A 24268-nucleotide genomic window follows, 5' to 3' on the forward strand; every position below is an offset into this window, starting at 1 on the left:
GACGTTGGGTTTGATTCCTGAGTCCTCCAGTGATATTGCTGGAATGTTGCTGCTAAGAGCGGCATAAAACTTCTTGCTCATTCACACATGTCATTGGAAAAACAAGACACAAACATGAAAGGAATTTTGTATTACATATTGGAAAATGACAGTACAGAAATCTGCCCAGGAAGAGTACAGATCTCTGAAGATGATGCAGGCAACAACTATATCAATATCAGTGGGTGAGTGAGTAACCCTGGAGTTTGAGGCCACTTTGTGCAGTGTTACAGAAAATCATGGTTTCAACAGTATTTCAGCCACAGCACTGTTTCAGCTAATTGTGGAAGGGAAGTTCAAGAGATACAGATCAAATCGGACATTTACCACTCTTGTGAAATCCATGGACACAATATGTTCCTGAAAAACTTGGAAATGTTATAAGGACAAACCATGTCTCCAACCCATGAGCGCTAAATGCTGAACTAAGATTAATATCAGGAGAAAAGTTGATCATTAATTCTATCTCCTCTAGATCTCTACAGTGTCCTATAATGGTTTCTACCATGTCCTATTAAGATGTGAAGATCTCTACTCAACCTGTGAAGATCACTACTAATCCTGTGAAGATCTCTACCATGCAATGAGTCAGTATACTTGTTCGTAAGTGGCAGCAGTTGATTGAGGCACTCATAAAATATAAAGTTGTTGTGGTGAGAGGTAATTATAGTCTGTTTCCAGTGAAAACGTACCAATGAATTTCACTTTAAACAAAAACAGTAAATCAACTAAAGTGAAATTTAGATTGCGAATCCTCATAACTTTACCTTGCCAACTGAACATCTCAGAAAGTTGTTAAACAAACGATCATAGTTTCAAATCGCTATTATTGGTTTGTATTATAAGGGGGTATGCACATTAAATGAAACTCCGAGAACAAGAAGGGTTGGTTTCTACAGTAGTCTAAGTTAATGCTCATCACGCACCGCACATGCATTTATTTCACTGTTCCAACTACTGTGCGTACCCCCTTTCTGCCGCTTCAAACACTTGTTCCTGGACTGAAGAGTGGAACAGCTGCTGGGTGCCATATCTGACCTACTGTGAACATATTCCTATTTGGTTCAATAATAAGTGGTTATTTCATTTTTTCACATTTACATACACATTGATTCTGGGGTTAACCTTCACATTTACATACACATTGATTCTGGGGTTAACCTTCACATTTACATACACATTGATTCTGGGGTTAACCTTCACATTTACATACACATTGATTCTGGGGTTAACCTTCAAGTTGTGGTCCAACTGATACCACTATGGATATCTACAGCATTTAGAATGAAATTCTGTACCATTTATTGTTCAGATCTACCCCTGTGAAGATCTCTTCCGTGTCCATTGAAGATCTCTCAGTCTTCTGTGAAAGCCTCTTCCTGCTCTGTAAAGAGTGATATCATGTCCTATTACGATCTATTCCACATCCTGTGAATATCAACACCATGTCCTTAGAAGACTTGTATCAAGTCATGTGAAGAGCTACAATCATGTTCTGTGAAGATCTGTATCATATCCTTGGAAGATTTAATCCATGCTCTGAGAAGATCAATACTAAGTTCTGTTGTGTTTTGTCCCACAGATAATCAGACTAAACGTAGTGTTGGAACACATGCAAGGGACATAACTCCGCATCACACTGCCGCACTCTTGACATTAGGCCTCCAATGTTCCACATGGAATAAATATTGTCACAGAAACCTACCCTCCATCTGGTGTCACAGTTTGCTGTCATCGACCAAAGATAATGTCCCTAGAGCCTCGGTAATATCAACTTCAGTTGCAGCAGACGTGGCCTTGATGACCTTGTTGAGGGTGGCCGCCATTGACTTGGCGTCTGCCACCAACTGGTTTCCATCATCTTGTCCCCGCAGACAGAAGACAATCTCATTCACTTCGTCTTCAATATGTACAGATAGCACTCGGTCAAACAGCTTCTTGATACGATCCAAGATGTTCTTCTTTAAGATGTCATCCCTTGCAACGAGATTCAGAGCAAACACTCCTGGAACAAACAAGACAATAATACAATGAGCTCAAGATAATTTGAGAGCTTGGCAAATGCAACACCAGAATTAGTACCATACAACCCACAAACCAACAAACAAGCACAATACACACACCTGAATGTTGACTTGTATGAAATCATTCAGCAAACCAGTAGTATTAAATAATCATTATGTTTGACATAATTTGATAAAATATAGAAGTATTACCCAAAAGGGCCATTAAAATTTTGTAGAAAATGTGACGAGCTGTAAGTAGCATTCCTTTGGAATACTGGTTTGACGCACTGTCTGGTGAGCTCTTTGTGACCGTCAATCTTAACCAATCAAAAGTCCAAACTTTCCAAATGCAAACATACATGTGCTACAACAAATTCCAAGTAGATTAAAACAACCTGTGATAATCCCCCAGTCATGTGTTGTTCCCCAAACTTTTCAAATCCCGGACACCACAACATAAGGCCAAAATATCCTCAATCTGACTGTTTACAGAAACTTTACTGTGTGAATTCTACGTGTACCGTTGTCACGGATGATGGATGCCGTCTCCTGCAGGAAGTCCTCCTCGAGGAACATCACCGGCGGACAGCTGATGCCAACTGACCGGTCCTTGCTGTCTACATCAAACATCACTACATCGTACTGGCGTCCTGAAAACATGAGTAAAATAGTGATTAAATACACCTCCATATACCTGTGAGGCTGTGGATCGGCCTTCCATGAGGGAGCATCTCAAGAGTCCGAGAGCCATTTTTTGTACAAGCACCACACCCACCTGCTTCTGCTGCCTTGTGTATGAACTCCAGACCATCAGCAATGTGGACTTTAAGACGGTCATCTTGCTTCAGGAAGAAATGCTTCTCAGCCACTTCCAACACATCAGGGTCAAAGTCCACCACATCCTGTCTCATCTACAGGGACATAAGGTAAACGGTAACTATTTTTCTGTAGGATCAACAAACGAAAAAAAAGAAAAAGAATTGGCAATCGAAAACAAGAGTCATCAGAAGATGGCATATCCCCCCGGCCCCCACATATTTGAAAGAACAAATCATCTGACAGTTACTTACAGTCCAGCTTGATTTTAGACTAAGTGGAAATTGTTCCATGGAAATCATGAAAAAAAGACATGACAAAAATCTGCAAATAGCAAAAGGCACCACTTCAAGATCTGCCTCACATATCTGGCAAGTTTTACTGAAAGATATTAAGAAGTTTTTGAGTTGTGCTCCGGAAACGAAACCCACCCCCCCTTTTGGGACTAAGTCAAATTGTTTACATGGAAATCTGAAAAATAAAATGCCAAAAATCTGCAAATAGCACCACTTTGGGTTCTGTTTGATATATCTACCAAGTTTTGTTGAAAAATATTAAGGCGTTTTGAGTTATACACTGAAATGAAGCCCACCCTCCTTTTGGGATTAAGACTGAAGTCCATGAACCGGAAAAATAAATAAATTCTGCCAAATTATGTCAAATATTTAGGATCTGTTTGATATAGAAAAGTTTTGGAAGGATTGTGTATTGAAAGGTTTTTAAAGTTCTGCTCCAGATAGGAACACTATCACCAATTTCAGTCTAAGTCAAACTTGTTGCCATGGAAATGCCAAAAAATATTCTATTCAGAATTCCAAAACTACCAAAAGGCACCAGTACACCGCCAGACCAATCTATGTGCCAAGTTTGGTGAAGAAATAGTTAACGGCTTTAGAGTTCTGCTCCGGAAAAGTGCACAACCACCAATTTCAGTCTAAGTCAAACTTGTTGCCATGGAAATGCCAAAAATATTATATTAAGAATTCCAAAACTACCAAAAGGCACCAGTACACCACCAGATCTATGTATGTGCCAAGTTTGGTGAAAAAACATAGAACGGTTTTTGAGTTCTGCTCCGGAAAAAGAGCACTACCACCAATTTCAGTCTAAGTCGAACTTGTTGCCATGGAAATGCCCAAAATATCTTATTCAGAATTCCAAAACTACCAACAGGCACCAGTACACCACCAGATCAATGTATGTGCCAAGTTTGGTGAAAAAATATTGAACGGTTTCTGCTCCAGAAACGACAAATGTGCACGGACGGACGGACGCCTGCACAGACGGAGTCCATTTTAATACCCCCCGCAAAACGCGTTGCGGGGATAAAAATATTGAACGGTTCTTGAGTTATGCTCCGGAAACGAAGCCAACCCCACACTTTTGGGACTAAGTCCGAATCGTTTCCATGGAAACCGGGAAAAATAAAAATGCAGAAAATTTGCAAATAGCAAAAGGCACCACTTAAGGTTCTGTTTGATATATCTACCAAGTCTTGTTGAAAAATACTGAACAGTTTTTGAGTTATGCTCCGGAAACGAAGCCCACCCCTCTTTAAGACTAAGTCCAAAACGTTTCCATGGAAACCGAGAAAAATAAAATTGACAATAATCTGTAAATAGCAAAAGGCACCACCTTAGGTTATGTTTGACATGTCTACCAATTTTTGTTGAAAAATATCGAACAGTCTTTGAGTTATGCTCCGGAAACAAATTGATTACGGATGGACGGACAGACCGACGAGTTGACGACTATATCCCCCCGCATTACATGCCGGGGGGATAAAAAAGGATTGGCAACCCATGTGTATGGTAAGAGGTGACAAAAACGACCAGGGTCCCATTTCACAAAGCTGTCATAGCTCTACGACTGTCATAAGTCTATGTTACAGTATAGGAGGTACAACAGTCGTAGCACTACGATAGCGTTGTGAAACGGGGACCTGGTTCTCAGGCTTGCTGACTTGGTAACTGCATGTCGTTGTATCCAAAATCATCATGATTGGAATTAGTCTGGGGTCCCAACACACACATCTTGGTAAGCCTACATGGGACCATTGATCATGGTAAGGTTTAGTCTGGGGTTCAAACCCAAACACCTTGGCAAGTATAGAACTTCGGAAGCCTACCTTGTGGAAGTGATGGTGGATGAATGCAGACAAGCCTCCTCCCCCAAGGCCAATCAGCAGCAAGGACATCTCTCTGTCTGGGTAGGACACAGAACAACCATGACACAAGGTGAGTTTCAAGCATTACTGTCAGTGGTTCAACAGTACCATTCATTGCAGGTGTATTATTGAAGATCAGACAGGACACTTATGATCTAGGAATTTCCTGATACACAACCAATGGGACACTATGACATGAAATGAAAACAATTGTGTGTACTCCACTGATGTGTCATCGGTAGGTTGAGGGAGGTCTCTCTCTCTCTCTCTCTCTCTCTCTCTCTCTCTCTCTCTCTCTCTCACACACACACACACACACACACACACACACACACACACACACACACACACACACACACACACACACACACACACACACACACACACACACACACACTGTGGCCCACTTACCATCTATCTCACCCTTAGGTTGGGGGAGGATGGCCAGATGCCAGACTCCAACTGTGGCTTAATCATATATCTCACCTGTTGGTTGTGGGAGGAACGTCAGACAACAAACTGAGACCGACTGCCCATATATCTCACCTGTAGGTTGGGGAGGAACGCCACTCTCTCTATATATCTCACCTTAGGTTGGGGAGAAATGCCAGACTCCACATATATCTCACCTCAAGGTTGGGGAGGAAGGCCAGACTCTCTATATATATCACCTGAAGGTTGGGGAAGAATGCCAGACTCTCTATATATATCACCTGAAGGTTGGGGAAGAATGCCAGACTCTCTATATATATCACCTGAAGGTTGGGGAAGAATGCCAGACTCTCTATATATATCACCTGAAGGTTGGGGAAGAATGCCAGACTCTCTATATATATCACCTGAAGGTTGGGGAAGAATGCCAGACTCTCTATATATCTCACCTGTAGGTTCAAATGGAATGCCAGATTCTCTATATATATCTCACCTTAGGTTGGGGAGAAATGGCAGACTCTCTATATATATCACCTGTAGGTTGAGGAGGAACGCTAGACTCTCTATATATCTCACCTGTAGGTTGGGGAGGAATGCCAGACTCCCCATATATCTCACCTCAAGGTTGGGGAGGAATGCCAGACTCTATATATCTCACCTGTAGGTTAAGGAGGAACGCCAGACTCTCTATATATATCTCACCTGTAGGTTAGGGCAGGAACACCATACTCCCCTTATATCCCACCTGTCCATTGGGGGAGGAATGCCAGACTGTCTATGTATCTCATTTGTAGGTTGGGGAGGAACGCCAGACTCCCCATATATTTCACATGCACTTTGGAGGAGGAATGCAAGACTCTTTATGCATCTCACCTGTAGGTTGAGGCAGGAACACCAGACTCCCCATATATCTCACCTGCATGTTGGGGGAGGAATGCAAGAATCTCTATGTATCTCACCTGTAGGTTGAGGCAGGAATGCCAGGCTCCCCATATATCTCAACTGAAAGTTAGGGGAGGAACGCCAGACTCCCCATATATCTAACCTGCACGTTAGAGGAGGAATGCAAGACTCTCTATGTATCTCACCTGTAGGTTGAGGCAGGAACACCAGACTCCCCATATATCTCACATGCACTTTGGAGGAGGAATGCAAGACTCTCTGTGTATCTCACCTGTAGGTTGAGGCAGGAACACCAGACTCCCCATATATCTCACATGCACTTTGGAGGAGGAATGCAAGACTCTCTGTGTATCTCACCTGTAGGTTGAGGCAGGAATGCCAGACTCCCCATATATCTCACCTGCACGTTAGAGGAGGAATGCAAGACTCTCTATGTATCTCACCTGCAGGTTGAGGCAGGAATGCCAGACTCCCCATATATCTCAGGGGAGGGGGAGGAATGCCAGACTCTCTATATCTCACCTGTAGGTTGAGGCAGGAATGCCAGACTCCCCCATATATCTCAGGAGGGGGAGGAATGCCAGACTCTCTATGTATCTCACCTGTAGGTTGAGGCAGGAATGCCAGACTCCCCATATATCTCAGGGAGGGGAGGAATGCCAGACTCTCTATGTATCTCACCTGTAGGTTGAGGCAGGAATGCCAGACTCCCCATATATCTCAGGGGAGGGGGAGGAATGCAAGACTCTCTATGTATCCCACCTTTAGGTTGAGGCAGGAATGCCAGACTCCCCATATATCTCAGGGGAAGGGGAGGAATGCCAGACTCTCTATATCTCACCTGTAGGTTGAGGCAGGAATGCCAGACTCCCCCCATATATCTCAAGGGAGGGGAGGAATGCCAGACTCTCTATGTATCTCACCTGTAGGTTGAGGCAGGAATGCCAGACTCCCCATATATATCTCAGGGGAGGGAGGAATGCCAGACTCTCTATGTATCTCACCTGTAGGTTGAGGCAGGAATGCCAGACTCCCATATATCTCAGGAGGGGAGGAATGCCAGACTCTCTATGTATCTCACCTGTAGGTTGAGGCAGGAATGCCAGACTCCCCATATATCTCAGGGGGGGGGAGGAATGCCAGACTCTCTATGTATCTCACCTGTAGGTTGAGGCAGGAATGCCAGACTCCCCATATATCTCAGGGGAGGGGGAGGAATGCCAGACTCTCTATGTATCTCACCTGTAGGTTGAGGCAGGAATGCCAGACTCCCCATATATCTCAGGGGAGGGGGAGGAATGCCAGACTCTCTATGTATCTCACCTGTAGGTTGAGGCAGGAATGCCAGACTCCCCACCATGGCCATATGATGCTGACATCCCAGAAAACTCTTGTCCAGGGTCAACTTCGATGGCTCGTAGCCCTTCATTTTCCCCTTCTTGGACTCTGAAACATCAGTCCAAGTGAGTGGACACATCATATCTATGGTGAGTCTTATCAGACACAAACAAGCTCTGTATGTTAGAATGTTTAAATTAAAACAAATACTTTTGATTTTTCTGATATTTCTGCTCTGATAGGAAATACAATCAATATTTGAACACCAAGTCTGAGTTTCAATACCATATCAGACTGTTTGCATTGAAACACCACCACATCCATATGACGACATGCAAACACCAAGTCAGCAAGCCTGCCCATCCAATTAGTTAGTCAAAGGTCTCTCTAAACGAAGCATAACATACCACCCTTGTGCACTTTGTACTGCATTCACTGTTGGTTCAATGGTTATTTACCTTGGACACCAATTTAATACCTTGGATCCCAACTATAATTCCTGGAAGGCTTACTGTAATATCTGTGGGCCCAAACCGTCAATAGAGTTCCGAGAACTCGCAAACAGACAGACCTAGTACATCCCTCTATCTGACTTGGATAGATTTTCTCGAACAATATTGTCAGAAATAATTATTATCAACCAGAAATGTGACCAGTGTACAATAAGGGGAAGATAATTGACAAAGGGAGATAATTATGTGCTCACTTGCCACCAGCTTGGCCTCCGACTGCACAATGTTGGCTGTGTCGAGGAAGATGAGACGTCGGTAAAACTGCCCATCCTCTGTCTCCAGGTCCTCTACCACATACTTTCCATTCATTTCACTGGTCCCCTGGGCGTACGAGTGTCTGTGTCCAATGTCCTCCCCCAGAGACAGGAATGGAACCTGTAACAGAGTGAGTGAGTGAGTGAGTGAGTGAGTGAGTGAGTGAGTGAGTGAGTGAGTGAGTGAGTGAGTGAGTGAGTGAGTGAGTGAGTGAGTGAGTGAGTGAGTGAGTGAGTGTCTCGGTAATTGTGTGAGTGAGTGTGTTGGTATATCAGTGAATGTGAGTATGTGTGGGTAAGTGCGTGCATGTGTGAATGATGGGATATCAGTGATTGTACGTCTGTTAGTGGGTAAGTGGGTAAATGTTTGAGTGAATGAGTGAGTTTAGTTTTACGCCTCACTCAACAATATTCCAGCAATATTGCGACGGTCTGTAAATAAGCCTGGACCAGACAATCCAGTGATGACAGCAAGATCATCAATCTACGCAATTGGGATACGACCCGACCCTGAGTGAGTGAGTGAGTGAGTGGGTTAAGTTTTACGCTGCTTATAGCAATATTTGTGAACGCTTTAACCACTAGGCTACCCACAGCCCCATAACAGTGAGAAAGAGTGAGTGAGAAAGTGAGTGAGTTGGGTTTTACCCATCTTTTAGCAATATTCGGAAATATCACAGATTGGGCTTGTACCAATGTACGGAATCGAACCTTGGCCTTCAGCATGACAGGTCGATGCTGAAACCACTACACTACCCACACTGTACATGCTGAGTAACATAAAAATGTTCATAAAAAGCCAATCACGAGTCAGTTACACAATTTGTTATTAATATTTTTTAATTTTTAATTTTGTATGAGCAAGATGTGTTTTGCAAGTCCTCTGTACTCAGTACCTGAGTTCCTCGCTTGAAGTTTGGTGGCGTCAGTTCCATCACTTTGCCTGACAGTTCCTCCTTGACAGACTCAATATCTGTGTAACTGTGTGTCCGGTGTAGCGTGACGACAACCAATCTGTCTGACGCAGCACTTTCAGCCAACTGCTTTCTTCCCGCAGGCTGGCAAAACAGCCAGTCAGTTTCCCTGAAACAGTCACAATGGTACCCAAGTGACAAAACAACAATGATTCCTGACAGTTTCATTGATACACATTTGAAACACTGTTTCCTGACAGTCAGAATCCCTTAACCAAAGTTACAACAGTGTTTCCTGACAGTCAGAATCCCATAACTATAGTTACAACAGTGTTTCCTGACAGTCAGAATCCCTTAACCACAGTTACAACAGTGTTTCCTGACAGTCAGAATCCCATAACCACAGTTGCAACAGTGTTTCCTGACAGTCAGAATCCCATAACTATAGTTACAACAGTGTTTCCTGACAGTCAGAATCCCTTAACCACAGTTACAACAGTGTTTCCTGACAGTCAGAATCCCTTAACCACAGTTGCAACAGTGTTTCCTGACAGTCAGAATCCCATAACTATAGTTACAACAGTCTTTCCTGACAGTCAGAATCCCTTAACCACAGTTACAACAGTGTTTCCTGACAGTCAGAATCCCTTACCCACAGTTACAACAGTGTTTCCTGACAGTCAGAATCCCTTAACCACAGTTGCAACAGTGTTTCCTGACAGTCAGAAACCCATAACTATAGTTACAACAGTCTTTCCTGACAGTCAGAATCCCTTAACCACAGTTACAACAGTGTTTCCTGACAGTCAGAATCCCTTAACCACAGTTACAACAGTGTTTCCTGACAGTCAGAATCCCATAACCACAGTTGCAACAGTGTTTCCTGACAGTCAGAATCCCATAACCACAGTTGCAACAGTGTTTCCTGACAATCAGAATCCCATTACTATAGTTACAACAGTGTTTCCTGACAGTCAGAATCCCTTAACCACAGTTACAACAGTGTTTCCTGACAGTCAGAATCCCATAACCACAGTTACAACAGTGTTTCCTGACAGTCAGAATCCCATAACCACAGTTGCAACAGTGTTTCCTGACAGTCAGAATCCCTTAACCACAGTTACAACAGTGTTTCCTGACAGTCAGAATCCCATAACCACAGTTGCAACAGTGTTTCCTGACAATCAGAATCCCATAACTATAGTTACAACAGTGTTTCCTGACAGTCAGAATCCCTTAACCACAGTTACAACAGTGTTTCCTGACAGTCAGAATCCCATAACTATAGTTACAACAGTGTTTCCAAACAATCGGTTTCTTACCTTCCCTGGGGTACAATGAAAACAGCAAACTGTCGAGATGTCTTGTGTGGCCTGTCCACCACGTACAGCGTGTACCGTGGCTCACTTGACTCGCTGCTGTACAGACACAGGGAAGGCTGGTCGTCACCCACATTCCTACAACAAACACGGAACATCGTGTCTATCATGTCAACCGTGAACGCTGTCCAGTACAGCACCAACATCCTACCAACATCACAGCAATCTAAAACACTGTCCAACGCAGCAGCAACATCCTACCAACATCACAGCAATCTAAAACACTGTCCAGCACAGCACCAACATCCTACCAACATCACAGCAATATAAGACAAATGATGGCTGGGAGAACAGTGATTGATTGCATGAGGCCATGACACATAGTGTTTGTTATTTATAGCCACACTCAGCAATATTCCAGCTATATGGCCGCAGTCTGTAAATAATCAAGCCTAGACCAGACAATCCAGTGATCAAGTGAGTGAGTTTAGTTTTACGCCGCACTCAGCAATATCCCAGCTATATGGCGGCGGTCTGTAAATAATCGAGTCTGGACCAGACAATCCAGTGATCAACAGCATGAGCATCGATCTGTGCAATTGGGAACCGATGACATCCAGTGATCAACAGCATGAGTATTGATCTGTGCTATTGGGATACAATGACATGTGTCAACCAAGTCAGTCAGACAACCCGATCCCGTTAGTCGCCACTTATGACAAGCATGGGTTACTGAAGACCAACATGAAGACAAAGTCATCAATATCCCCCGCAATGACAAAATACTCTTCATGAATATGTCTACGAGTTACTATGTCAAATGTTTTGGCATTTATATAGCTAAGTGGAAGGAGGGTACTGAAAGGTTTCAAAGTTCTGCTCCAGAAAGTAGCACTACCACCAAATTCAGTTGAAGCCAAAATTGTTGCCATGGAAACGCCAAAATAAATATTTGATTCAGAAATCCAAAACTACCAAAAGGCACCAGTTCACCACCAGACCTACCTATGTAAGAAATTTGGTGATGAAACAGTGAACAGATTTTAAGTTCTGCTCCGGAAAAGAGCACTACCACCAATTTCAGTCGAAGTCAAACTTGTTGCCATGGTAACGCAAAAAATATTTTATTCAGAAATCCATAACTACCAAAAATCACCAGTAGACCCACAGATCTATTTATGTGCCAAGTTTGGTGAAAAATATTGAACGGTTTTAGAGTTATGCTCCGGAAAAGACAAATGTACACGGACGGACGCACGCACAGACAGAGTCCATTTTAATAACCCCCGCAAAAAGCGCTGCGGGTGATAACAAGAAGAAAAAAGTCATCAATATCCCCCGCAATGGCAAAATACTCTTCATGATTATGTCTACGAGTTACGATTATGTCAAATATTTAGGTGTGTATATAGAAAAGTGGAAGGAGAGTATTGAAAGGTTTTTAAAGTTCTGCTCCAGAAAATAGCATTATCACCAATTTCAGTCAAAGTGAAACTTGTTGCCATGGAAACGCCAAAATATTTTATTCAGAATTCCAAAACTACCAAAAGGCACCAGTACACCACCAGATATATGTATGTGCCAAGTTTGGTGAAGAAACATTGAACGGTTTTAGAGTTCTGATCCAGAAAAGAGCACTACCACTAATTTCAGTTTTAGTCAAGCTTGTTGCCATGGAAATGCCAAAAATATATTATTCAGAAATCCAAAACTACCAAAAGGCACCAGTACACCGCCAGACCAATCTATGAGCCAAGTTTGGTGAAGAAATAGTGAACGGTTTTAGAGTTCTGCTCCGGAAAAGAGCACTACAACCAATTTCAGTCTAAGTTAAACTTGTTGCCATATAAACGCCAAAAATATTTAATTCAGAATACCAAAACTACCAGAAGACACCAGTACACCACCAGATCTATCCATGTGCCAAGTTTGGTGAAGAATTATTGAACGGTTTGAAGTTCTGCTTCGGAAAAGACAAATGTGCACGGACGCACGGATGCACGCACGCACGGACAAAGTCCATTTTAATACCCCCTCCAAAATGCGATGCGGGGATAAAAATGAGTAAGTGAGCTTTTGTCAATATTCCAGTAATATCACAGCGGGGGACACAAGAAATATGCTTCACACGTTATATTAATGTAGAGAATTGACACGGGTCTTCACAACAAAACAACCACAAACGTATTACTAGAGATGTCACAATACATAAGTTTCATGAATACGTATACGTATCACGATACCCATTTTCGCGGCATTATTGCGTAAATTTAGTTACATTTTGAGATTTAATATTTCATATTTTATTACTGTCAAATAAAAGATCAACATTTTTTATTCTCAGAGATTAAAAAGCTCTAATTTCCCATCTTTGCTCATAATTGTATCGTCTTAGCAAAAGTACCGATGCATCAATGTATCGGCTTCCCTACATATTACTGACCGCCTCCGTGGTGTAGTGGTTAGAGCGTCTGCCCGGAGAGTGGAAGGTCGCGGGTTCGATCCCCGACCGCGTCATACCAAGACGTTAAAATATGGTACTTGTTGGTCCCTGCCTGGCGCTCGGCATTAATGGGTACAACAAGGACTGGTCGGATCTGAGTCAGTATAATGTGTCTGAGTGGGGTATTCATGCTTCACTGCGGCATGGTATCTCAGTGGGCTAGCACTATAAAACCAGCTTAAGTCTGGGCTCGTACAAGCAGCCGCACATACACACACATGCACGTCGTCATATGAGCGAAATATTCTCAAGCACGACGTTAAACCCAATTTCACCTCACCTCACCTACATATTACTGTTATAGAATCTTGAATTTTGACAGTGAGAGAGTGAGTTTGACTTTACACCACTTTTCGCAATATTCCAGCAATATCACAGCTGGGACACCAGAAATGGGATTCACACATTGTAGCCATGTTGGTTAAAAACTGTACCCAGGACTTTGACGTGATAAGCAAACGCTTGAATCAATAGGCTAGCACAGTGCCCCTTACAAACACACTTTTCTGACTGGTTTCACTCACTTCTTTGATATCTGATGCTTGACAACTGCATAATACTGCATCTCCTTGACGACCGTCTTCATCCCCGGCACATCCTCGTAGCGGTCCATCTTGTCATCGGCGTTGCACACCTCTAAAATCTAACAGGGAGTGACTGAATGAGTTCATTTAGAACCAGTTTTACTATATTATCTCTCTGCAGCCACCTTACAGACTGACTGACTGAAATTGGTTTTACGATGCTTTTAGCAATATTCCAGCAACATCACGGCAGGGGACACCAGAAATGGGTTTCACACATTGTGACGAGCTAACGCTTTAACCATTGGGCTACCCCACTGCCCCGTCACCTTACAGAACATGATGAAGGAAAATCCATCATCATTTTTGACGGTTTTGGGGGTTGTGTTTTACAGTCAAATACGTATTTATACCTCACATCATCAGAGTGAGTGAGTGAGTTTAGTTTTACGCCGCTTTAACAATATTCCAGCAATATCATGGCAGGGGACACCAGAAATGGGCTTCACACATTTTACCGATGTGGGAATCGAACCCGGGCCTTCGGAGTGACAAATGAACGCTTTAACCACTAGGCTACCCCACCGCCCAGTTACATCATCAGAAAAAAAGTGTGGACCTTTCTTGCAGACTCTATAAAGCGTCTAAAGAATACATTTTGTTACTTTATTCTTCAAAAGATAACTGTGCAAAAGGAAATGGATTCTGTCTGTGTAAAGCGCACAGGCATGGAGCAGAAAAAATAAGAGTTAGTGAGTGAGTTTATTTTAACGCCACAATCAGCAATATTCCAGCTATAAGGCGGCGGTCTGTAAATAACTGAGTCTGGACTAGTTATTTACAGACAATCCAGTGATCAACAGCATGAGCATCAATCTAGGCAATTAGGATATGATGACAGTTGTCAACCAAGCCAGCGAGCCTGACCCTCCGATCCCATAAGTCGCCTCTTACAACAAGCACGGGTTACTGAAGGTCAATTCTAACCCGGATCTTCACAGACAGAAAAGACAAGACCAACATGGAGGAAACCCTACAATTTGAATATATAGGGGACGGAACTCTGCATACTCACTGCAATGCTATCAGCATCACTGGTTCAATTCATTTGCAGATAATTAGGAAAGCAAGATTCAGAATAAGGATATAGTAGATCGATGAGTGAGTGAGTGAGTTTAGTTTTACGCCCCTTTTAGCAATATTCCAGAAACATCACGGCGGGGAACACCAGAAATGGGCTCCACACATTGAGCCCATGTGGGGAATCGAACCCGAGTCTTGGGCGTGACGAGCAAACGCTTTAACCACTAGGCTACCCCATCGCCCTAGTTAATAGATGAAATGCATGACACCTGATATGAAAATACTTCTGTCAGCCAAAGCTGCAATATAGAGTATGGTTTTACACTTTTAGCAATATTCCAGCAATATCACTACGGGGGACACCAGAAATGGGCTTCACACATTGTACCCATGTGTGCAAACAAACACTTTTACCTTTAAGACCACCCCCACGGCTGCAATAATAAACACATGATAAACAATCAGTTGCAATAATTAATCCATCAAAGTACTGTCCATTTGCAAAGCTTGAGCCTATTTCTGGTATCCTCCGATAAGATGATAAGGCTTTAATATTGTGGTGGTGTGATACTATATACTTTTAAAGTAAATGAAACAAGAGTTATTTCCCTTACACCAGAGAGAATTTGAAACCAATTGAAGCAGTCATAAAATCCTACTCCTCCCAAATCACCAGGCAATAACAGTCACTTGACGTCACCCCAAACTTACGTGAGGTGAGTGAGTGAGTGAGTGAGTGAGTGAAGTTTTACACCGTTTTTGAACTGGCAGGGTACACAAGAAATGGGCTTCAGACATTATACCCATGTGAGGAATCAAAACTGAGTCATCAGCTAACGCTTTAACCACTAGGCTACCCCACCGACCCCAAACTTATGCTCACCATACACATTCAAATTCTTTAGTTATTAAATACGCAGAGAGACGGTGAGAAGATGATGAGTAAAGATCTTTTTGATATGAGAGGACATTGTGGTCCTTCAAACATTCATAGAATTTAATCTCATAAAATTTTGCATTCTCTACTGCTACACCAAAGACCTAAGGCAAGTCAGCAGAGAGACAGGATTCATTTTATCTGAAAGAGAACATCAGTGAAAACAACATTCTTACAATAAAGCATGATACATACTGGAGACATATTTGGCATCTTCTTGAACTTGGTGAGGACGATGACGAAGGCAGGCAGTGAGAAGTCGGGGTCATCTGGCGAGGCTTCCTTCTCAACGCGATGGATACGTACTGGCCAGCCCCTGCAAGGGAGGGGATTATTAGGCACATACATTGCAGCAATATCACAGAAACAAGAGATTTTTGATTCAAGAGAGATTGGTATACAATTGAGTGAGTTGGGTTTAACGCCAATTTTAACAATATTCCAGCAATATCACTACGGGGGACACCAGAAATGGGCTTCATACCTTGTACCCATGTGGGGAATCGAACCCAAGCCTTCAGCGTGAACGCTTTAACCACTAGGCTAACTCACTGCCCCTGGCATACAAGTGACCCTTAACACATTATCTGCCATGGAAGTAAGTATTTGGGTGTTGGGGACCTATTCTGACCTGATATCCCAACACAGAGACAAATGTTCCAGAAGTCCTCTATCAGAGGTTCCTACAGGGACACAAACGAGTAAGAGCTTGGGATCTATTCGGACTTGGAATCGCTAAAGGGAAGGAAGCTTCAAGTTCCACAGACTTGTTCTGACTTAGGATCCCTTCATGGAGTCAAACATCTGTTACTGCGGACCTAGATGTGGAATCGAACTCCTACTTTGGGTGTGATGGGTGAGTGCTTACACCACTGCACACTCCGGCACAGTGATGACTTAGCATAACATCACTGCCACAGGCTAATTTGCATATCACGTGACCAGACTTTTCTCTTGATTGTAAACAAACGTGCATATTCATAATAAGAAGAGACCGGCCTTAACGCAAGCTTTTCGGCGCTCTTCACGTTTTACATTGTTACATGTATATTCTTCCACAACTGCGACAGTAAGATTTATGACAGTTCATATTTCGATATCAAACTGGCTGCATCGTTTGCTCTCCGTCGGTTTTGATGACAGCACGTGGAGCCGTACAACCTATGTAAACAAAGGATTGCTACGCAAATCGAAATAGTGTTACATGTTTTAGGATATTTTCTCAGTGAAACTAAACCATTCAATCAAAGATGTTTAATTAGACATGTAGACTCGTCAAAAATAAAAGAGTTAAGAAATATGTACATGATATTGAATGGACATTGCAAGATGTGACAAATCGTCACATTTTTCTGGCCTGTGGCAGAGGTACTATGCTGGCTTGCCGCACGGAAATCTGGGTAGGAGAGTGACACCACTGGACTCCTCTGCTAAGCTCCACGATCGCAAGAGACTAACTAACGCCTAGTCTCTGAATACATATCATTTTACAGAAACAAATAATTCCCAATGGGATGGGAGCTTCAGAAACTGTGGAAATCTAGACTTGCTCCATTCAGTATTTAAGCACTCAAAAAGGGCTCGGCAGAAGGGAAAAGAATGTGGTTCAGGGACTGGCAGAAAGTCTATGATCACATGTTATGGATGTCAATGTACTGATCTAGTTTGACATTAAATTTGCCAATCAAACAATTTGTGAATTATTCTTTCTTAGTTTAACAGATTCCTGATGTTGTGAGATGAATCGAAGTTTACTCACAACTCTGCGAAGTATGAGAAGAGTTTGTTTGCGATATGTTCCTGGAGCAAGGAAATACAGATGTAACGTCCCCCAAGTCTCAACACACGACTCAGCTCCGCGAACATCTTGTCAACAGTAGCCACAACCCCATCACTGCTGTCGGCCATTAGGGCATCCAGGGTGCCCTTGTCCAACGCGACCGAAATCTCGCCATCCAAAAATGTCATCTGAAACAGTCAGTGGCCAAATCAAACTCACATAATTTTTCAAAGTTTCAATGACACAAACCTTTTCCACTTGACCTGTAACTGGTCACATGATTGCAGATTTGATGTTCATAAACGTATATTTGGACCTTCATGTATTTCGTAGAAATTATATCAATACTGATGGCATGCAGACACATTCCTGGGAAAAAACCTCGGGAATCCTGAACTAAAATAAATATAGAACTGTTATTTGTGATCATTTAGACCCTTCCACCTGGAACACAGAGTTTCAGCATACATTTGGAAAAGTCTGTTTGACTACACACCTGGGCCTCCTTTCACAAAGCACTAAGGTGATTGTAAGTCACTAAGGTAACCTTAGTGCAATGTTGAAGTTGTTTAACAAACGATCATAGTTTCAAATCGCTATTATTAGTTTGTATTACAAGGGGGTATGCACATTAAATGAAACTCCGAGAACACTTAAGTTTGGTGTAAGTTAACGCTCATCACGTAGAGGATGTGCATTTGTTTCACTGTTCCAACTACTGCGCGTACCCCCTTGTAATACAAAACAATAACAACAATTTGAATATATGATCGTTTGTTAATCAACTTTTATCATAATTTGAATAAAATTCTGAGAGTTAAATGTTCAATTGGCAAGGTAAAATTATAAGGATTCGCAATCTAAATTTCACTTTATTTGATTTACTTTTTTGTTTAAAGTGAAATTCATCGGTATTTTTTCACTGCAAACAGACTATAGTATCAACATCCTGTACATTTGTTCATGTGGCCAACCTACACCACTTCAACTCACCTCACCCATCTTATTGCTAAAAAGGGACTCACATGTAACAGCCACTGACACAAACAACTCACCCATGTAACAGCCACTGACACAAACAACTCACCCATGTTACAGCCACTGATACAAACAACTCACCCATGTTACAGCCACTGACACAAACAACTCACCCATGTTACAGCCACTGACACAAACAACTCACCTCATGTGACACTGACACAAACAACCACTGACATGTTACAACTCACCCATGGAACAACTCACTACACCCATGTTACAGTCACTGACACAAACAACTCACCTCTGTGACATCCATCCTGTGGAAGGCCATGTTACAGTCACTGACACAAACAACTCACCTCTGTGACATCCATCCTGTGGAAGGCCATGTTACAGTCACTGACACAAACAACTCACCTCTGTGACATCCATTCTGTGGAAGGCACACATGTTACAGTCACTGACACAAACAACTCACCTGTGACATCCATCCTGTGGAAGGCCATGTTACAGCCACTGACACAAACAACTCACCATGTTACAGTCACTGACACAAACAACTCACCTCTGTGACATCCATCCTGTGGAAGGCCATGTTACAGTCACTGACACAAACAACTCACATGTTACAGTCACTGACACAAACAACTCACCTCTGTGACATCCATCCTGTGGAAGGCCATGTTCGGACGCTGCTTACTGTTCTTGTCCGTCATTTGTCGGATGACGATGTCACTGATGTCGATGTTGACAATGTTGGTGTAGCCCACATCGTACATGTCCTCGCTGAGTCTGGAGTTGCCACACCCGACCATCAGGACCTTGTCTTTGGGTCGCACATACTTCCCTAAAACTCCACACAGCTCCGGGTACTCTCCATACCTACATGCAATGTCACAATGAAAACATTAGACAAAACTCCACACAGGCCTGGGTATTTCTCTATACCAACATGCAAGTCCAAAACCAACTGACTGAACAAAACTCCACACAGCTCCAGTTCCTCTCCATACCTACCTACATACAAGGTCAAAACAAAACAGCATTGCCTGTTTGGTACTTCCTGAGATCCAGGAGAATCGAGCCATTAAGATATGATTTTAATGAACCACCCAGAAACAGTAAAGATACACCATCAAGTCACTTGTAAGCAAGAAGAAGGGAGTATGGTTTTACACCACTTTTAGCAATATTCCCGCAATATCACGGCGGGTGACACTGGGAAAGGGCTTCACATATTGTGCCCATGTGGGGAATTGAACCCAGGTCTTTGGCATGACGACCGAACGCCTTAACCACTAGTCCACCCCACCTCCCAAAATCAATGGAGGAAATTAAGTTACATTTGAATGGAATGATTCACAATAATTATGTCCCGAAGTAAGAATAGATAACATCAAAAGTATTTCTATGTTACATATTTGAGCAAGTTTGATCAAAAGATATTCCTTTAATCATTAAGGGTATATCTTGAGCTGCTCAGTGACTGATATTTAGTCCCCAATCTGGAGAAAAATCAAAACAAATTCCAAATTTGAATAAAAAAATTCCCAATTCCCCAGAATACATGTTCACAAGAAAATCAAGACTTGAACTAAATATGTTTTTGACAAATTGCTTCCCATGGCTCAGTTTGGAACTGACACTAATCTCTCAGCCATAGATGAGCTATTTGTCAATTGTAAACAGGAAAAGCAGGGCACGAGTCTCACAGTCCCTGAACCACATTATTTTCCCTACTGCCTAGCCCTCCCTGCAATGCTAAAGCCCTAAATGAAGTAAGTCTAGATTTCCCCAGGTTCCAGAATCTCCCAAATCAATGGCGCTCATTTTCAGTCAAAGAGGTTTTTTGTGTTACTATCAAAATTATCAGGGTTTGCCTCGACTCACAAACATGGGGGTCCCAGGGACCCATAATTATTAGTTTAAAGGGTCCTTGCAGGCAATGTGAGGGTCGTGTGAAGTAACGGTGTACAGAACTGTATGTTTTGATTGTTTAGATTTCATTATTTGTGGACTGATGGATGAAATGAATCACGTAACTGCTCTGAATGAGCAAAACAACCAAACACTTAGCAGAAATGGGCTTCATACATGTGCTGTGGGTACAATGAATAATACCCTAATCCGCCCCTGCTGTGCACCAAACACCTGTGAATTTATTTTCTGCATCCATTTCTCTACAATTTGGCGGGGACACCAGAAATGCATAGACTGGGACAATGAATAACATTGTGTGTCCCTGTGACTTTATTTTCTGAAACCCTAAATTAAACTCTGTTTATACATTCAGGGACTAATTTTGCGTCAGTCTAGGCACAAGATAAAACTCTCATGAACAGACTGACACCACAAAGTCCACTGACCACTCAAAAGCTTTAGCTCCTCTTTTCTTGTAGAACTTGTCCCAGTACTCCTCTGACACAAATTCTGTGTGACTTCGGGGTAGGAGATCCATGTTGGGGGAGGAGGAAGGAACAGCCACTTATCACAATCTGTCCACTCAGGCTTCACCTCTTAAGCGAGGGCTTAGCTATGGGGTCATAATTCTGAAAAACAAAACAGCTGTCCAGTTTTAAAAGAAATAATTCAAGTCAGCTGTAGAAATAGGAACATTTACTGTAATTTACTGATGGTAAAACTGACAACTCAGACCAATGAGATGAGGTGTCATGAACTCCATCGTTATCTCGTCTCGCCATAGGCAACAGTCATATTTACAACAGACCATAACAGTGAGTGAGTGAGTGAGTTTAGTTTTACGCAACACTCAGCAATATTCCAGCTGTATGGCAGCGGTCTGTAAATAATCAAGTCTGGACCAGACAATCCAGTGATCAACAACATGAGCATCGATCTGCGCAATTGGGAACCGATGACATGTGTCAACCAAGTCAGGGAGCTTGACCACCAAATCCTGTTAGTCGCCTCTCACGACAAGCATGGGTTACTGAAGATCAATATTCTAACCTGGACCCTCACGGGTCACCATAACAGAAGGTAACTAGCTAAAGTACTGTCGGAAATGCTAGAAAAATGCTTTTTGACTCATATTTAAAATTCAGAGGTATGACAGTTACTTAAATAACAAATATCACTTTAAGAAACATCTACCTAATGTAGACCAAGGGAATAAATTTTGAGACATGCCCTAAAATGTGTTTTTACTTATGAAAATACCAAAAACTTAGAAAAATAAGCGGTAGTGGGACGTTATTTGATACAAACTTTAACTGCCTGTGTTACGTCATCAGCATGCACAGTATCGCCAGGTGAAATTGACACCTGAGCACACGCTCGGGCGAGGGTGTCATCTCAATAGAAGTTTTCTTCAAAATGTTGAACATGTGTACGTATAGTATACGTGTTGGTTATGTAAGGGATCATGTGATATCCACATTTCGCACACCAACAATACCTATATATATGTGTGTGTGTGTGTGTGTGTGTGTTTTTGTTTGTTTTGAAATAAACATACGAATTACTGTACATTGGAAAGAATCCTTTCACTTGTGTTATCTTATCGATTGATTGTAGAAATGTGCAACGTTTTAATAAATGTTTTGCATGTCAACAGTATATTTCATCGCAAAAATATGGATGTAATTCAGTCAGTTTAATCTAGTTGTGAACATTGGCCAAAGATTTAACTAAGTCACTGGTGTAGCTTCTTTAGACTATATATATTCTTCTTCTCATAAAGTTTGTAGACCGCCCGTCTAAGCACTCCCTTGTCAAAGTTGTCAAGGATGGTTTTACGTCCCGGTTTTGCTCTTGAGACGGTCCCTGTCTTATCTGATTTGTTTACAATATTGTAAACTTGTTGGTAAGACATACCAACAGCTCTACAAGTTCTGTAATAAACCCTTTCTAAACTAATGAAAGGTATACCTCTGTCTTTTTCGCAGCACAAAAAACTTATAAACCTTTGCAACAATCGACTGAAAATAGTTGGCCATAGTGAACGCTGAGATAAAGATGTGCATGCATGACGGGAAACTTATTTATCAAGACTTAACATTTATATTAATATTTCTTCAATAAAGAAACGATAATAAATTAAAGTAACAGAAACATTCAACATTTATTTGTTTAAGAAAACGCTAATTCATATTTTTACACCGCCTGTATTATTAGCATTAATGTAAAGACTATTTCAGATTTCTGTTGTTGAACTCTGAACAAATCTTGAGTTGTTGTTTTGGTACCAAATTCTCTCCTGTAAACTGCCCTTTAAATGCATGGGAATGTTAAATCGATTGAAATAAAATTAGGTACACTATTGGCAAGTTGATATATTGACAACATAGTACATTTGTCACCTTTATAAAGATATTAAGGCTGAAAAGCATTTTTCTAGCATTTCCGACAGTACTTTGGCTGTTCCACCATGCTGAATGTCCTTGGGGAGTCAGAGAATTTTTACCAATTTCTTTTTGCATCCAAACAATAACTGGTGAACTTATATAATCCCTTCGGCACCCAATAAATAATACCAGTATTCTTTCATGGATTTCAAATCGATCCTTGTCAGTTGAGCTATGGGGTAAGGAGAGATGATCTCCAATCCTTTGCCACTGAGTCCTTGAATATAAAATGATGCTGAATGTATTCTGTAGAGGCTCCCACTACTTTAGTTATCTATGAAAACACTTGAATGCATCTCATTTGAAATGACATTTCCAATGTATTTGTATTATACTTAGCAGGGTTCGACACAACATTGTCTAAATAGCTAGTGTGGTCTAGTTAAAATCCTGTCTGGCTAGTACGACTGGTTCTGTAGATATTTAATGAACGCTGTTTCAAATTACAGTACTTGTTTATCTTCTTTTTTTAAAAATCTTGCACAGATTTATCTATTACAATGAGTATTATAGAGACTGTTATTAAGCTTATTAAGTGTAAAAAGACCATGAAAGCTAATCTTTCATGATAAACGTTAAAATCAAAAGTTAAGGTATGTACAGTATTCGTAATGGACAAAAGAAAACAATTATCTCATAGTTTTGTGTTTAATAAAGTTTGTTCTTCTTGTATGCAATATAAACCTGCTGATAACAAATATCACCTTGTTTTGTCTTCAACAGTATTGTCTTAGATCAGGTCTAGTAACTTTTAACACCCGCTAGTTCACTGGTCTGTGGTCTTGTAGTAAAAAAATGTTAACGTCGAACCCTGCTTAGTTAGCTATTATGTTTGAGAATGTAAATCCAAAACATTTGAGCGTTTGATTTCAATGGCATTTGTGTTAGGTACGTCCTAATACTAATACACTAAAGCATTGAAGATGCTTATTACTGAATACACACAACATCGGTAGTCTAGACAACACAACCGATTTGAACCAGGAACAGCCTCTTTTCGTATATCCTCCCTCATTGTACAGTGCAGTGTTTTAATAATGTGACCAGTAACATTATTTACTATCCTACCTATTCGGTAGTTGCTATGGTTAAACCTGTGTTTGAGTTAGTTTGACTTCTTAGCTCTGTAAACAACAACATTGATGATCTATCGTTAACACGTGGGATTGAGCAGACATCTTGGAAGAAGTAAACATTTTAGAGTTATCTCCCTTCGGCCATACGCTGCGGCGCGAAGTGCACGGATTTTACTAGTCTGTCTCACAGTCCCTGAACCACATTATTTTCCCTACAGCCTAGCCTTCCCTGTAGTGCTAAAGCCCTAAACGAAGCAAGTCTAGATTTCCCCAGGTCTGAATCTCTGGTCTCCCTAGGGCTCCTTTTCAATTTAAAT

The 24268-nt window shown here is 41.7% G+C and overlaps 1 protein-coding gene across 3 annotated transcripts; it reads right to left on the minus strand.

Moving 5' to 3' along the window:
- Positions 1-1191: 1191 nt before the first annotated feature.
- LOC124286871 (eEF1A lysine and N-terminal methyltransferase-like) lies at positions 1192-24052 on the minus strand. Of its 3 annotated transcripts, XM_046723315.1 has the most exons (15): positions 23944-24052; positions 22975-23092; positions 20875-21057; positions 19162-19390; positions 17507-17715; positions 15943-16063; positions 13728-13846; positions 10704-10838; positions 9364-9550; positions 8408-8588; positions 7687-7809; positions 4990-5066; positions 2821-2956; positions 2567-2695; positions 1192-2044 (listed from the first exon to the last, which is right to left on the minus strand). In XM_046723315.1, the coding sequence occupies exons 3-15, from the start codon at positions 20964-20966 to the stop codon at positions 1758-1760; spliced, it is 2025 nt and encodes a 674-aa protein (XP_046579271.1). In that variant the 5' UTR covers positions 20967-21057; positions 22975-23092; positions 23944-24052; the 3' UTR covers positions 1192-1757. The 3 variants fall into 3 exon arrangements, with proteins under 3 accessions (XP_046579271.1, XP_046579272.1, XP_046579270.1); XM_046723314.1 differs by lacking the exon at positions 22975-23092 and having other exon boundaries at positions 1193-2044; XM_046723316.1 differs by lacking the exons at positions 19162-19390; positions 20875-21057; positions 22975-23092; positions 23944-24052 and adding an exon at positions 18987-19011 and having other exon boundaries at positions 17507-17717.
- Positions 24053-24268: the final 216 nt, after the last annotated feature.

The sequence above is a fragment of the Haliotis rubra genome, unplaced genomic scaffold (genome assembly GCF_003918875.1).
Source record: "Haliotis rubra isolate DU_JTF1 unplaced genomic scaffold, ASM391887v1 Scf394, whole genome shotgun sequence".
In the NCBI taxonomy this organism is placed as follows: domain Eukaryota; kingdom Metazoa; phylum Mollusca; class Gastropoda; order Lepetellida; family Haliotidae; genus Haliotis; species Haliotis rubra.